At 39.5% G+C, this 15,231-nt stretch overlaps 1 protein-coding gene across 2 annotated transcripts in view; it reads left to right on the top strand.

Moving 5' to 3' along the window:
* The window catches only part of rasa1a (RAS p21 protein activator (GTPase activating protein) 1a), a 191,209-nt gene that overhangs the window by 64,456 nt on the left and 111,522 nt on the right, over positions 1-15,231 (top strand). For both annotated transcript variants that reach the window (XM_060836608.1, XM_060836609.1), the window contains exons 7-8: positions 7,647-7,699; positions 10,077-10,227. In XM_060836608.1, coding sequence (XP_060692591.1) covers positions 7,647-7,699; positions 10,077-10,227 — 204 coding nt within the window. The remainder of the gene's footprint in view (positions 1-7,646; positions 7,700-10,076; positions 10,228-15,231) is intronic.

Consider the following 15,231-nt stretch of genomic DNA (forward strand, 5'->3'; position numbering starts at 1 on the left):
CAAGCATCCCACCCAGATCTGCCCTCACCCTGCATTTCCCATGACTGAACCCAGATCTACCGTCACCCTGCATTTCCTATGACTGAACCACCTACACATTCCTGGACACTATGGACAATTGAATATGGCCAATCCACCTAACCTTCACATATTTGGACTGTGGGAGGAAACTGGAGCACCCAGTGGAAACCCAGACGGACATTGGGAGAATGTGTAAACTCCACACAGACAGATGCCCTTGGGTGAAATCAAAACCCAGGTCCCTGGTGCTGTGAAGCAGCAGTGCAAACCACTGAGCCACTCTGTCACCATGTGGGATTCTCTAACCGAGAACGCAGAGGTCAAGTCCCAAATCTAGTTCAGAAATAGCTTTCTGAAGACTAAAGAGATCAAGAGGTATGGGGAGAGAGCATTAGTATGGTATGAAAGAGGATCAACCATGCTCAACTGGAGTAGTGGAACAGAACAATTGGCTGAACAGCCTCCTGTTACCATTTTCTATATTCCTCTCCTTCAACTATTTGTTGTTGGGGGAAGAAAAAAAAAACCAGGCATAATTACAACTACAGCTACGTGTGAAACTTCAGATGCCAACATGCGTAGGATTTTTGCTAATAACTTCTATTAACAAATGCTCTGTGATTGAGGTTCACTAGCTTTATTTTGAAACTTTGATTTTTGTATGCAATAACTAACTTCTCTACTATTTCGGGCATAATTATGATGACACAGGAAACCATTTACCAGCTCAAATCATCCCACTTGCAAGTTCTTTTCCCACTAGTACTACAGAGGTTTCATTTTACACAGAAATATTTTACGTCTCTTTTGAACATGAGCTGAAAACAGATTTCAATGTATTAAATTGTAGATGTGAGAGATTAATCTGTGTTTCAAAGACAGATGTGTGGTAACAAGGTTTTGATTCGTGGGACACCAGTAGAGGGGGAAGTAGGCACTGTACTGTTGGGAACAGCATAATTTGATTCATGTTCTGGCATCCTACAAGGTTAGTGGAGAGGGCTTTAAACTAAATGACATGGGAATATCATGTGAAAGCAGATGTGGAAAACCAATGGGACACAAAAAAGCATAGTAACAGAACAGGGAGAGATTCTAGAAGTTGTGATAAGCAATGAGACAGGATTGGTTATCAATGTGATGGTAAAGGAGCTTTGACATGACAGTGATAAAAGTATAATTGAATTTCATATTTAGTTGGAAGAGACATATGGGCCTTATTTTAGAAAAAAGATATACAAGCAACAGAAATAGTTAAGACAAGATATCTGCTTCTTGTTCCTTCCTTTGTTGCATAAAGGAAGAGTGAACCAGTTGGGTTTTTATTCATTGAAGTGTAAAAGAATAAGAGGTAGTCTTATTTAAACAAGTAAGCTTCTGAGAATACTTGAGATGGTGAATATTAGGAGGAAGTTTCCTCCTCGTGTGGCTAAAACTAAAACTGAAGGCACCATTTAAAGAAAATTCAGCTCCCTTTTAAGATCAGGATAAGAAGAATTTAGTTTTGCTTTTGGAGGGTTGTTTGTATGTGAAATTGTCATTCCCTGAAAGCAGTGAAGCCTTGACCTTTGAATTTATTCAAGGTTGAGTTAAGTTTTTGATATGAGGGAGTTGAGGGTTATTGATTCAGACAGGAAAGTGAAGTTGAGACCTCAACTAATATTGTTGAATGGCAGTACAGATCTGAAAGGATGAATGAGCTACTCCTGCTTCTAACTCCAGTGAATACCAGACTGTAACAATGCATTTATTAAAATTCTCTTCCTCTGGCTTCTAGTTCTTTTATCAATGAGTTTAACTTCATGAAACAATTATGATTTTTAGCACTTGATTCAAGTATAGCAATTAATATCTGAGAGGCAGATTCACCTCAGCCTCAGGCGACTGACTGTGTGGAGTTTGCATGTTCTCCCCGTGTCTGCGTGGGTTTCCTCCGGGTGCTCCGGTTTCCTCCCACAGTCCAAAGATGTGCGGGTCAGGTGAATTGGCCATGCTAAATTGTCCGTAGTGTTAGGTAAGGGGTAAATGTAGGGGTATGGGTTGCGCTTCGGCGGGTCGGTGTGGACTTGTTGGGCCGAAGGGCCTGTTTCCACATTGTAAGTAATCTAATCTAATCTAATGTAATCTAATCAAACATTGGGTTTGGTCTTTAGTGCTGAGATAGGCCAAATATGTGACGTTGAATTTGAATATGAGCAATGCACGTTGAAGCACACCTTCCGGTAGGCAATTATTAATGTGTTTAAAGACAGATTATTTATTTAGCTAATGAGACAACTGAGACTTTAGCTTACAGCTCCTGGAAGCCTTCTGGTGTTAGACTCCTCATTACTTGGACTAGTCAGAGAGTAATTTTTGATATTGTGCGCTGGTGTCATAGAGAAAGAATAGAGGCTTGCATTCAAACAATGTATTTTCATGACCTCAGGCTGTTCCCAAACACTTTACCCTTCTAAAATATTTAGTTAACTGTAGTAATTGTCAAAATATGAAAAATGCAGCATTGCACAGAGAGAAAAGTGTCATAAACAGCAGAGGTGATGAGAATAAATGTGTGGACCATTGTGCAAGGAGATAGATTTCATACCCTGCAACAGCACTGAATAAGGTAGGTGTTTATAATAATCCCATTGTTTAACGATCATCTTTACTAATTTTCAATTCCAGATTTATTATTAGTTTAAATTGATCCCGCTACTGTGGTGGGATTTGAAGTGACATCACCATGCCTCTGGATTGCTAGTCAAGTAGAAGTTTCTCAAGTCTAGAAATAAGCACGTAAAATATCTCCTCTTGAAAATGTAACATAATAGAGATATAAAGTCTGGAGTTTTATAGTACAGAAACAGACCCTTGGGTTCCACTTGTCGACTGGCTGATCTAGTCCCATTTGCCAGCATTTGGCCCATTTTTCTCTAATGTAGCTATCAATATATCTTTAAACGTTATAATTGTACCTACCTCTGGAAACTCATTGCATAAATGCACCACCCTCTGCATGAAAGTGTTGCTCTTGAGATCCTTTGTAAATTTTTCGCCCCTCATCTTAAACCTATGCTTTTTAGTTTTGGACTTCCCTACATTGGAAAAGGTCCTGAGCTGTTTACCCTATTCATGCCCCTCATGATTTTATAAACCTCTGTAAGGTTACCCCTCAGCCTTCAACCCTCCAGGGGAAAAAAACCCAGCCTATTCAGCCTCTTCCTGTAGCTCAAACCCTCCAATGTTGGCAACATTGAAATCTGATTGAAGATTTGTAGCTCGGGTATCTGTTGTTGTGGTTCTGCTCACCGAGCTGGAAGTTTTTGCTGCAAACGTTTCGTTCCCTGGCTAGGGAACATCATCAGTGCTGTTGGAGCCTCGTGTGAAGCGCTGCTTTGATGTTTCTTCCGGTATTTATATTGGTTTGTTCTTGCCGCTTCCGGGTGTCAGTTTCAGCTGCAGTGATTTGTATGTGGGGTCCAGGTCGATGTGTCTGTTGATGGATGTTCTTGCCGTTTCCGGGTGTCAGTTTCAGCTGTAGTGGTTTGTATATGGTGTCCAGGTCAATGTGTCTGTTGATGGAGTCTGGGGATGAATGCCATGCTTCTAGGAATTCTCTGGCTGTTCTCTGTCTGGCTTGTCCTATGATAGTGGTGTTTTCCCAGTCAAATTCATGTTGCTGGTTGTCTGAGTGTATGGCTACTAGAGATAGCTGGTCGTGTCGTTTTGTGGCTAGCTGATGTTCATGGATGCGGATTGTTAGCTGTCTTCCTGTTTGTCCTATATAGTGTTTTGTGCAGTCCTTGCATGGTATTTTGTAAACTACGTTAGTTTGGCTCATGCTGGGTATTAGGTCCTTTGTTCTAGTGAGTTGTTGTCTGAGTGTATGGCTGTCAGTTCTGAGACGCTTAGGACTCATAACAGCACACAAGCCAACATCCACGCTCAGACAACAACTCACTAGAACAAAGGACCCAATACCCAGCATGAGCCAAACTAACGTAGTTTACAAAATACCATGCAAAGACTGCACAAAACACTATATAGGACAAACGGGAAGACAGCTAACAATCCGCATCCATGAACATCAGCTAGCCACAAAACGACACGACCAGCTATCTCTAGTAGCCATACACTCAGACAACCAGCAACATGAATTTGACTGGGAAAACACCACTATCATAGGACAAGCCAGACAGAGAACAGCCAGAGAATTCCTAGAAGCATGGCATTCATCCCCAGACTCCATCAACAGACACATTGACCTGGACACCATATACAAACCACTACAGCTGAAACTGACACCCGGAAACGGCAAGAACATCCATCAACAGACACATCGACCTGGACCCCACATACAAATCACTGCAGCTGAAACTGACACTCGGAAGCGGCAAGAACAAACCAATATAAATACCGGAAGAAACATCAAAGCAGCGCTTCACACGAGGCTCCAACAGCACTGATGATGTTCCCTAGCCAGGGAACGAAACGTTTGCAGCAAAAACTTCCAGCTCGGCGAGCAGAACCACAACAGTTGGCAACATTGGTTTTATGCACCTGCACCCCTGGATGTCTTTGCTTGGTAACACTCCCCAGGGCCTCGCCATTAACTGTATAAGCCCTGCCTGGCTTGCCTTACCAAAATGTAGCACCTCCCATTTATCGAGATTAAACTCAACCTGCCACTCCTCAGCCCAGTGGTCCAGTTGTAAGCTGAGATAATATTCTTCATTGTCCACTATATCACCAATTTTGGCCTTATCTGCAAACTTACTAACCATACCTTCTATATTCACATCCAATTCATTTTATATAAGTGATGAAAAGCAGTAGACCCAGCACCAATCCTTTCAGCACATGACTGGCCACAGGCCTCCAAACAAAAAATCCTCCACCACCACCTTCTATCTCCTACCGATTTTGTATCTAGTTCGTTAGCTAGCCCCGGAGTCCATGTGATCTACTTGCTAGCTCGACTACCATGTGAAACTTCATTGAACGTCTTGCTGAAGTCCATACGGACAACATTTACTCCTTTGCTGCCTTCAATCTTCTTTGAGATTTTTTTGAAGAAGTGACAATCAAGTTAGTTCGATATGATTTTCCATTCACAAAGCCACATTGACTATCCCTAATCAGTCCTTGCCTTTCCAAATGCATGTAAACCCTATCCCTCAGAATCCCCTCCAACAACTTACCCACTACTGATATGAGGCTCACCAATCTCTAGTTCCCTGGCTTTTCCTTACCACATTTCTTAGGTAATGGCAACACATATACCAAAGTATCTGCTGCTTCATGCCTACCATGATGTGATTGCAGAAAAGCAAGTAACTGCAACTGGAGTTCTGCACCACCATTTGATGAAGCCACTATTCGTACGGCTATGGATGGTAGGAATGTACTAACTCTTGCTGTTCGGTATTATCTCCTGTTGATAGTAAAAAGGTTCCTGGTACTGAGAACTGAATGCTTGTCATAGCTGTCACATGTCTATTGGCCAACTGGTGACTAACTTATGTTAGGACTGACTCTAAAACAATACAGCTAACATGAAAAACAGAACCAAAGCACTGCCTATAGTAAATTTGTATACCTGAGCCATAGTGGTAGGGCATTATTGAGGATTGACTTAGCTCATTGATAAAACTGGGATGCAAATCTAAACTTTGTAAATATTAGCAAGTCAGGAAAAAGTACATTTCATAATGGCAAATGAAAATCCAAGAGGTGGATGTAGTTTTCATAGTAGCTTGAATTGTAAATTGTTCAATTCAGACTTGATGAATATCAACATGCTGAAGATCCAACTGACTACAAAAGATGGAAAGAGGGTTTATGTGGTGCAACAACAGTGTCTGTACCCCACCAGCTCCTGAGGTATATCGTAACATCTCACAGCTCTGAAAATGTTATTTTAAAATATTGATTCATTTGAACAGTTATAAATAAATACAAAAGGTGGAAAGAAAATTAAATTGATTGCTTGCCATAGGTTATTTATTATTTGGAAATGGTTCAGCTGTCCCATATAAAGCATTTGAAATCCTTTTCTCTGTTCAGTTTCTTCATTGAGATGTGCAAATTTCCATAATTTTCTTTCCTTGGTTAAACAATAATATTTTGTCCTGATGAAGATTGTTGGAGATTTTGGAGAAGATTTGTAGCTCAGGTTATGGATCAGGTTGTCAGTTTGCTTGCTGAGCTGACGGATTGGTTCTCTGACGTTTTATCACCATGCTAGGTAACATCAGTGAGCCTCCAGTGAGGCGTTGATGTTCTGTCCCGCTTGCTATTTATCTGTCTTGGTTTGTTTTCGTGGATGATATAATTTCCGATTCCATTTCTGAGAGGTTGGTAAATGGTGTCCAAATCAATATGTTTGTAAATGGCGTTCCAGTTTGAATACCAGACCTCTAGGAATTCCTGTGCATGTCTTTGATTAGCCTGTCTCAGGATAGATGTATTGTCCCAATCGAACTGGTGTCCCTCTTCGTCTGTGTGTATGGAAAGCAGTGATAGCTCGCCATGTCTTTTGGTGGGTAGTTGATGCTCATGTAATGTGATGGCTAGCTTCCTGCCCATTTGACCAACTATCACTGGTACCCATACACATAGATGAAGAGGGTCACTGGTTTGACTGGGACAGTACATCCATCCTGGGACAGGCTAAACAAAGACATGCAAAGGAATTCCGAGAGGCCTGGCATTCAAATCGGAACTCCACTAACAAACATATAGGTTTGGACTCCATTCACCAACCTCTCAGAAACAGAACCAGAAATGATATCACCTACCACAACAAACCGAGACAGTCGAATTACAAGAGGGACAGAGCACCAATGTTTCACTGGAGGCTCACTGATGATGTTAGGTAAAATACCTAGCATAGTGACGAATGTTTGAGAACAAATTACCAGCTCAGCAAGCAAACTTGCAACAAGATCTTTGTACTTGAAGATAGCATGACAATGGGGCGGCACGGTGGCACAGTGGTCAGCACTGCTGCCTCACAGCCCCAGAGAACTGGGTTCAATTCCCGCCTCAGGCAACTGTCTGTGTGGAGTTTGCACATTCTCCGGTTTCCTCCCACAGTCCAAAGATGTGCAGGTCTGGTGAATTGGCTATGCTAAGTTGCCAGTAGTGTTAGGTGAAGGAGTAAATGTAGGGGAATGGGTCTTGGTGGGTTGATCTTCAGAAGGTCAGTGTGGACTTGTTGGGCTGAAGGGCCTGTTTCCACACTGTAGGGAATCTAATCTAACCTAAACTTTAAAATGCAGCAGAGTCTTTGTAAGCCTGAATTCTAAGCCTTGGAACTTGAGTACACTGGTGGAGGGCAAGATCTGAATATAATCTGTCTTGTAAGAAATTTTAATCCAAAGTGTCTGATTTCTGAGATGTTGACTGGAAAAACTTGCATGAATTTTTCATATCTGTGAGCAACATGTGGGCTGCTACAGCCATACCTTACATTTCAAAAATACCTCCAAGTTAAAGCCGATGAATATTTCTCTCAGTTCACTGTTTTTGCAGTACAATTTGATTTTGCTTGCATGGTTAACTCAGCTCTGCTTTTATAAATAATATTATTAAAGCAAAAAATGTTTTTAAAAACTTTTATAATATCACCCTTTTTTCAGCTGGTTTCATGGCAAGATATCAAAGCAAGATGCATATAATCTGCTGATGACAGGTATTGATTTATTACAGTGGTTAATTGTATGAAATTGTTATTTTGCGTTTCTAAGACATATCCCTGTACCTCATCTGTACCATTGTCCATTAAGTCAAAAATCCTTTGAAATTATTAAACAATGATTTGAGTATAAGGCCTGTTGTGTCCTCGCTTGAACTCTGCAAGGGCAACTCGTCTAGCTCCATTCCTCACCTTTTCTGATAGCCATATGATTTTTTTTCTCTGCTTAGATAATTACACAATTCCCTTTTGAAAGCTACAGTTGGATCACGATATATTCGGAGTGCATTACAGATCTAACCACCTGCTGCTTTTTTGCTTAAGTTATCTGTTTGGTACTTGTTTTTCAACTTATATAGGTGTCTTCTGGCTACTGAATCCCCTTCCAATGCAAACAGATTCTGCTCATCTTTTCTGCCTGGACCTCTCTTGTTTTATCTGTGTTCAATAAAATCTCCTTTCCACTTTCTCTCTGAAGAAAATTCCCAGCTTCTGCAATCTATCCAAGCAACTGAAGTCCCTTAAATATGGTCTTTTCTCTAACTTCTCTCATAACTTCCCATCCAAGGTTTTTTTTTCTGGCATTTTCTTTAGAATTGTATGCTTTATTTTGTATTACCTTCCCTCATTCTTCCTGAAAAATATCACCACATTCTCTGTACCAAGTTTTATCTGCCTCATATCCTCCTATTTTGTCAGCCCCTCTATTTCCTCTTGATGTCTCACCGTGGACCTCAGTTCATACTACTTCCAAGATTTGGGTAATTTGCAAATATTGAAATTGTGTGTTTTACATACTCGGGTCTGGTTCATTAATATAGATCCAAGAAAATAAATTGGTTCGCCCCTTTGGTACAGATTGTATATTGCAACTTTGAAATATCTGTACTTCCAACTGTAAACTTGAGTATTCTTTTCTGACAATGACAGGAGGTGGCCAATCTATGAGCAGTTCCAAATGTTGTCATGGCTTCCTGTAATCTTACCTATTGCTGCATTTTCCTCCCCTACTACTTTTTGTCTAATGTTTCCTACTGCAACATGCACAACAGCAGTTTCCTGAATCAGAAAATGCATTGCCATACCAATTAGCATGCACAGACCTGAATGTCTGCACAGGTTTAGAGGCAAAATTGGTCCTGTACTGTGCTTTCAGAAATAATATTAATCAATGTTCAATTGTAAAGTAATGCATATTTTGTAGTACCAAGAGTTAAATTTATTTGTTATGTGACCATTTGTACTTTTGTTGATTTCGTTAACTTTATTTGAAGCTTTCAATTTTTCCAAAAACACATGCTTGCCTTTTTAAGTCAGTCAACTTGTTTATGGAGTGCATACATTGACGCAATTTTGCTATTTTATATGCTTGTGTTTTTTTTAAGCTTTTAGTGTTTTTTGTTTCAAAATAAACTTTAAAGATTCATTTTGAAAACATTGTTCAGATCAAGTTTGTATTTAATAGCATTTGTGAACAGCTAGGGTATATGTCCACGGATACATGCAGGGGAAAATATAAAACCTCCAGGAAGATGATTATGTTGAAAAAAGCAAACTTCAACACCACTTCAATTTTGAAGAAAATGTAACCATTCTGACAATCAAGACAATTTTAAAAATTAAGTTAGAACAGCATATTTCATCATCCTAATTTCAGATTAGTTTTAAAACATTACAGGCACAGGAAAGTTGTAGATTGAAAGCACAATAGACCCGGGTTCAATTCCCGCCTCAGGTGACTGTGCAGACTCCACACAGTCATTCTCCCCGTGTCTGCGTGGCTTTCCTCAGGGTGCTCCGGTTTCCTCCCACAGTCCAAAGATGTGCAGGTCAGGTGAATTGGCCATGCTAAATTGCCTGTAGTGTTAAGTGAAGGGCTGTGGGTGGGTTGTACTTCAGCGGGTCGGTATGGACTTGTTGGACCAAAGGGCCTGTTTCCACATTGTAGGTAATCTAATCTAATCTAATTTCTTTAATGTAAACAAAAGTGAAAGAAAGAATGAATGAAGGAACCACTGGCTTATTTGAGCAACCTTACGAGTAAGGGGTGAGTGAGTTGAGGTGAACTAAGAAGAATAGGTAAAAAAAATATATTAGAGATGAGCAGGCAGCTTGCACAACAAGTTAGGTTAGTGATGGAATTAAAGAGGTGGTAGAAATAGGCCATGGTAGACAGAAAACACGTCAGTAAGAAGTGGAATGCAAGAAACTTGAATGATGGAAGAGGTTGCTGTGGGCTGAATGCCACATGTTCCCTAAAATGTAACATGATATTTGATATCAGTTGCAATATATCCAGCTACTGTCAGCAAATACTTAATTGTGAGCTTCTTTGTGTCGGAGAGAATCATAAATTTGCATTTCTTTTATTTAGTTGGTCAAATATGTGGCTTTCTTGTAAGACCATCAGATAACACACCGGGTGACTACTCGCTTTATTTTCGGACTAATGAAAATATTCAACGATTTAAAATATCTCCAACATCAAGCAATCAATTTATGATGGGTGGCCGATACTACAACAGGTAACCATTCTCTTTTGTGCAGTTTTTGCAAATTAAGGATAGAGGATATAGTTGATGTATTAACTTAATCCCCAGACTCTTCCATTCTGTACTGCGTGACCAGCACGGCCTTGCTTCTATATCTCTCTTGAAATGGCTTCTTTATTTGTGCCAGCCTAGGAAATTGAAAACCTGAAACTCTCTTAACATTCTCTTCTCATGAATGCTGTCAACTAGTCCTACTAAATAGAGCAAAAACAGAAACAAAAGTCAATAAAGCAAGCCAAGACAAATGGACAAACTGAGAATATAACAAGGAAACTGAGACAAACACATCATGCTATTTTCCCTGACTTAATTAAGTCATGCCAAACGAGTTCCACTCAATTATGGATTTTAAAAAAACACTGAATATGGCAATATTTAATTGCTTTCAAACAATGTAAGCACTTGAATTCTGTTAATTTTTTTAAGCTTCCTTTTAAATTGTCTGTGTTTGTGTTGCCCTTGAGAATAAATACTAAGAGTTGATTGAACATTGTTTTCCAGGCAAGTTAACCTTTATTTTTGGCTGACTTCTCAACCTCATGATGCAAGGAGTTCAATGTGGTGCTTGCATGAACAGTGAAATGTTAAGGTTAACTACTTCTTCAATGTCAGTAGTATTTCAGTATAAGGAAGCAAAAATTTAATGGACTTCATTTGTTCCCCAAAGCTTTCCAGATATCTAAAGATCACTTTAACTGTGGTCTTCAATGCTGCATTCCTTTTCCATTTGTACATCTTTCTCATGCAATTTAAAACAAGACTATAAATTGGAAATTCGCTGCAATGACATGCCTTCTAAAGTTTCATAGTTCAATCATTGTGATTTCTGACTTTGTTGTGTCACAGCTGCAACTTCCCAGTTTTATTTAGATGGTAGATATATTCTATTATTTCTTAGGTCAGTGCAATTCTCAATTTAGTGCTCCTTACTTGATTCCTCAAGGCTCAAGTAATAAAAGCTGACCATCTAGCAGTGACCACATCTTGAGTAAATTAAAAAAAAACAAAAAGTAGAGAATTTTATTCTTAAAAACACCAAGCAATTGATTCATTACTAGAAATAAATTATTCTAGAATTTCATTGATCAGTTTGTATAAAAGCAGCAAGACTAGAGTATTTGACTACTTAAAGGATTTCTGTTCTCACTAATTAAGTAGGAATGAAATATAGATATTCTCCATAATGAATGTTCTGCACTGCTTTGTGTAACCAGTGAAAACTTGAAGTCCAGTGCAATTGCCAAGTGTATCAAACCACAAATTATTTAATCTTCCATGTTCACCTTTTGAGTTGTGATCAAATAATATGTGCGATATCCAGGACATAAGGTCATGAGACGTAGGAGCAGAAATAGGCCAGTCACCTTGAGTTTGCTCCACCAATGAGATCTGATAATCCTCAACTGTCCTTTCCTGTCTGTTCCCCATAACTCTTGATCCTTTGCTAGCTTGCGCCTTGAATTAATTAACAACCCATACGGTAAAGAATTTCACAGACTTACCAGCCTGTGAGAAGTTTGTCCACATCTCTATCCTATATGGGTGACACTTTTTTTGAGATTGTAATTAGCCATATTTCAACTGATGTCAACTCTAATATCAAGGCAGTATCTGTAGAAAGAACCAGGATGTTGTCGTGACTAGAGGGTTGAATTAAAGGAGAAGCTGTGTAGGTTGTGACTTGTTTTCCATTGGAGCAAAGGAGGTTGTGAGGGGTGATGTTAGGAGAAAGTGAGGACTGCAGATACTGGACATCAGAGCTGAAAAATGTATTGCTGGAAAAGTGCAGCAGGTCAGGCAGCATCCAAAGAGCAGGAGAATCAACGTTTCGGGCAGAAGCCCTTTTTCAGGGGTGATGTTATCAAAGTTTATAAAATCATGAGGGGCACAGTTAGATAAATAGCAAAGGTGTTTTCTCTAGGGTGGAGACATTCAAAACTAGGGGGCATATTTTTCAGGTGAGAGAAGAAAGATTTAAAAGGGACCTGCGGGATCTTTTTTATGTAGGTTGGTCCAAGTATGAAATGAATTACCTGAGGAAATGGTAGATGAAAGTCCAGTCACATCATTTAAAAAAAACGTTTTGGATAGGTATACAAATGGAAAAAGTTTGGTGGGATAAGGGCCATACGCAGGCAAGTGGACTGGTTTAGTTTGGAAAACTGGGTCGGCGTGGGTGAATTGGACTAAAGGATCTGTTTCTGTGTTCTATGACTCGCTGCTCTTTGACTGTATTAGAAACAAACCCATTTCCTTTCTAGTATGTTGATCCAGATCAACAGTAAGCATGGAGTTCTAGCCAAAAGCAGATTTCTTTCTAACAGATCGCCTATGCCTGACAACTGGAATTAGGATGTGCAGATACCTTTTAATCTAATGTTAGCACCAAGGAGATCACTGTTTTTCCCCACCATGGAAAAGTACAACCCTCTTAAATGAACTAGTGAGTGTTACGTTTGCGGAACAAATGCCGTTCATGACAGGAAATGTACAGAGCTGGATTTACCTGACCCTTTGCAGTTGGCAGAATGGCTTCTTGTCCCACTTCTTTCTGTTTTCTTTGACAGAATTTCCCAGAGCAGGATGGGAACTTTGCTCCACAGAAGTTATCAGTCAATCAATCCAATTGATGACATAGTTGCTGTTCTGAGATGGTGACACTGTTTTACTGAATTTGACACAGCTCCCTGCAATGTATTGAGGCTGCTGGCTCAATCAAAGTGATCTTACTATGGCAGTCCAGGAAGGCATTGAAAGTGGAGACACCAGGCCACAGGAAAAGGCAATGGAGATGAAAAGTCTTAGCAAATTTGGGAATAAGACTCTTGTACCAATGGTTTTGGAATGTTATAGTGCTGCCTGACACTTATTAGTCAGCAGTCTTGACCTGCCTTTGTAGTACCCACTTTTTTCATGTTCTAATACAAGATCATTTTCTCTGTGGAGAGAAAACTGACATTGCTTGACGAGCACTTTATTAGTTTGGACGCTTTCTTTCAGTTCCTTCATTGGTTTCTAGTGGCTGGATACATGAAAAGTCTCCCTAAGGATCTGAGTGAAGAATAATTAAAATGTCTCCCTTCCTCAAATTCTCCGTCCTCTACCCTTGAATTTCACCATTCAGGCATTCCTTTAAAATATAGTTAAAAGTCAATTTAACAATCTGAAATGTTCACTCTGTTGACACTATTTCAGTTTTCAAGGATGATGCCAGACTTGCTGAGTGTTTCTAGCAATTTCTGCTTTTTATTTTCAATTTCTAGCATCTGAGTGTTTGCTTTTGTTCTTTCAAAACCAAAAAAAATGCCATGCTACAACCTGGCCAATTACCACACTAGGTCAAAGTGAGGACTGCAGATGCTGGAAACAAGAGTTTAGATTAGAGTTGTGCTGGAAAGGCACAGCAGGTCAGGCAGCATCCGAGGAACAGGAAAATTGACGTTTTGGGCAAAAGCCCTTCATCAGGAATGGAGGCAGGGAGCCTCCAGGGTGTAGAGATAAATGGTGGGAGTTGAGGGGGTGGGGAGGGGGGTTGGTGGAGAAGGTAGCAAAGAGTACAATAGATGAATGGGGGTGGGGGATTACCACACTCAGTCCACTCACAATCATCAGCAAATTGATGCCAGTCCACTTACCCAATTTGTAACTTATTAGAGATCTCTTTCAAATATTCCTATTAATTATATTTACGCTTTACATGGAGGTTGAATTATTGATTTCTTTGCTGTCTTAATAGTGATAATAATATAACAATCTAACCAAAAGACTTCTAAACATACCGCCATTTTATCGAAATTAGTTTGGTTCAGATTCTCCTTGTTTCTGACTTGGAATACTTTTCAATAAGATGTGGAGCATTCAGATCACAACCGGTTTCTTGAGTATACTGGCCCTCTTACTGCTTCCTATCATTTCCCAATTGCTTCCGTAAGATGTGAATTATTTAGGAATTGTCCCTATGAGTATTTTTAGTAAGAAAATACGGTATTGCAAAATATTTTCTGTCTTTGTAGAGGCTATGTAGTATTATATGCTGTTGATTAATATCGTTCCAAATGTCTCTTCTGTGTGGAATGATATTACTGTGTAATTATCTGTGTTTCTGTGGAAACTGTTGTATCCAGAAATTTCATGCATTTGTATTGTCCTATGTCTGTTGTGTTCCTGAACTTACTGACATCTTCCAAGTTGCGTGTGTTTTGGTTTTTTTTACCTTCACAATTTCCCTGTTAGTTTGCACTAGATAGCTGCACTTTAATCAAATTTCTTCTTTCAGCATGTCTTTTTCCAGTTAATGTGGTTTCTCACACACTAGAGTCTGATTTATATATGGGATATGTTCTTTTATATCTGAATTCATGGTGATCCACCCCTCATAATTCACACCACAGAGAAAAAATAAGTTTTTATTTTGTTGTTTCATTGCAACAACCCTCTTGACTTAACTGATGGCTGAACATTTGAGGAAACAGCATCTTCATTTGGCTGCTTATGGCTTCATGAACTCAAAAGCTTAAATAATTGTGAGACTCTCTTTTCCAAACAAATCATTTTGTGCTACCGGGTATATGGAATTCTCTGACATGTTACCTTGAGATTACATCACTGGCTGTATTTTTCAGTCATGCTTAAAAATTGTCAAGGAGCTCATCTGGTTCCTTCTCAGTCTTTAAAATTCATATCAGTGAATCTGATGATTTGACTTTCAGTGGAAGTGTGTACTAAATTTTCTGAATTTTTTTTCTGGGCTTTTACTGTAAACCCCCCCCCCCCCCCCCCCCCCCCCCATCACTCAGCTTGTAAACAGATTTAATCCTTTCTTACCTGCCCACAAAAAAAGTAGCTGACACTTCCCTCATTTCCAGTATGTTTTTTAAGAAAGTGTCAGCTTGCACTTTTACTTTTTTCAATGTCTCTATGACATCACTGGGCTTCCATTTTGCTATGGCTGTGGCTGCATGATCATTGCTGCAGTAA

This window comes from Hemiscyllium ocellatum, chromosome 2, assembly GCF_020745735.1.
Source record: "Hemiscyllium ocellatum isolate sHemOce1 chromosome 2, sHemOce1.pat.X.cur, whole genome shotgun sequence".
NCBI classification, from domain to species: Eukaryota; Metazoa; Chordata; class Chondrichthyes; order Orectolobiformes; family Hemiscylliidae; genus Hemiscyllium; species Hemiscyllium ocellatum.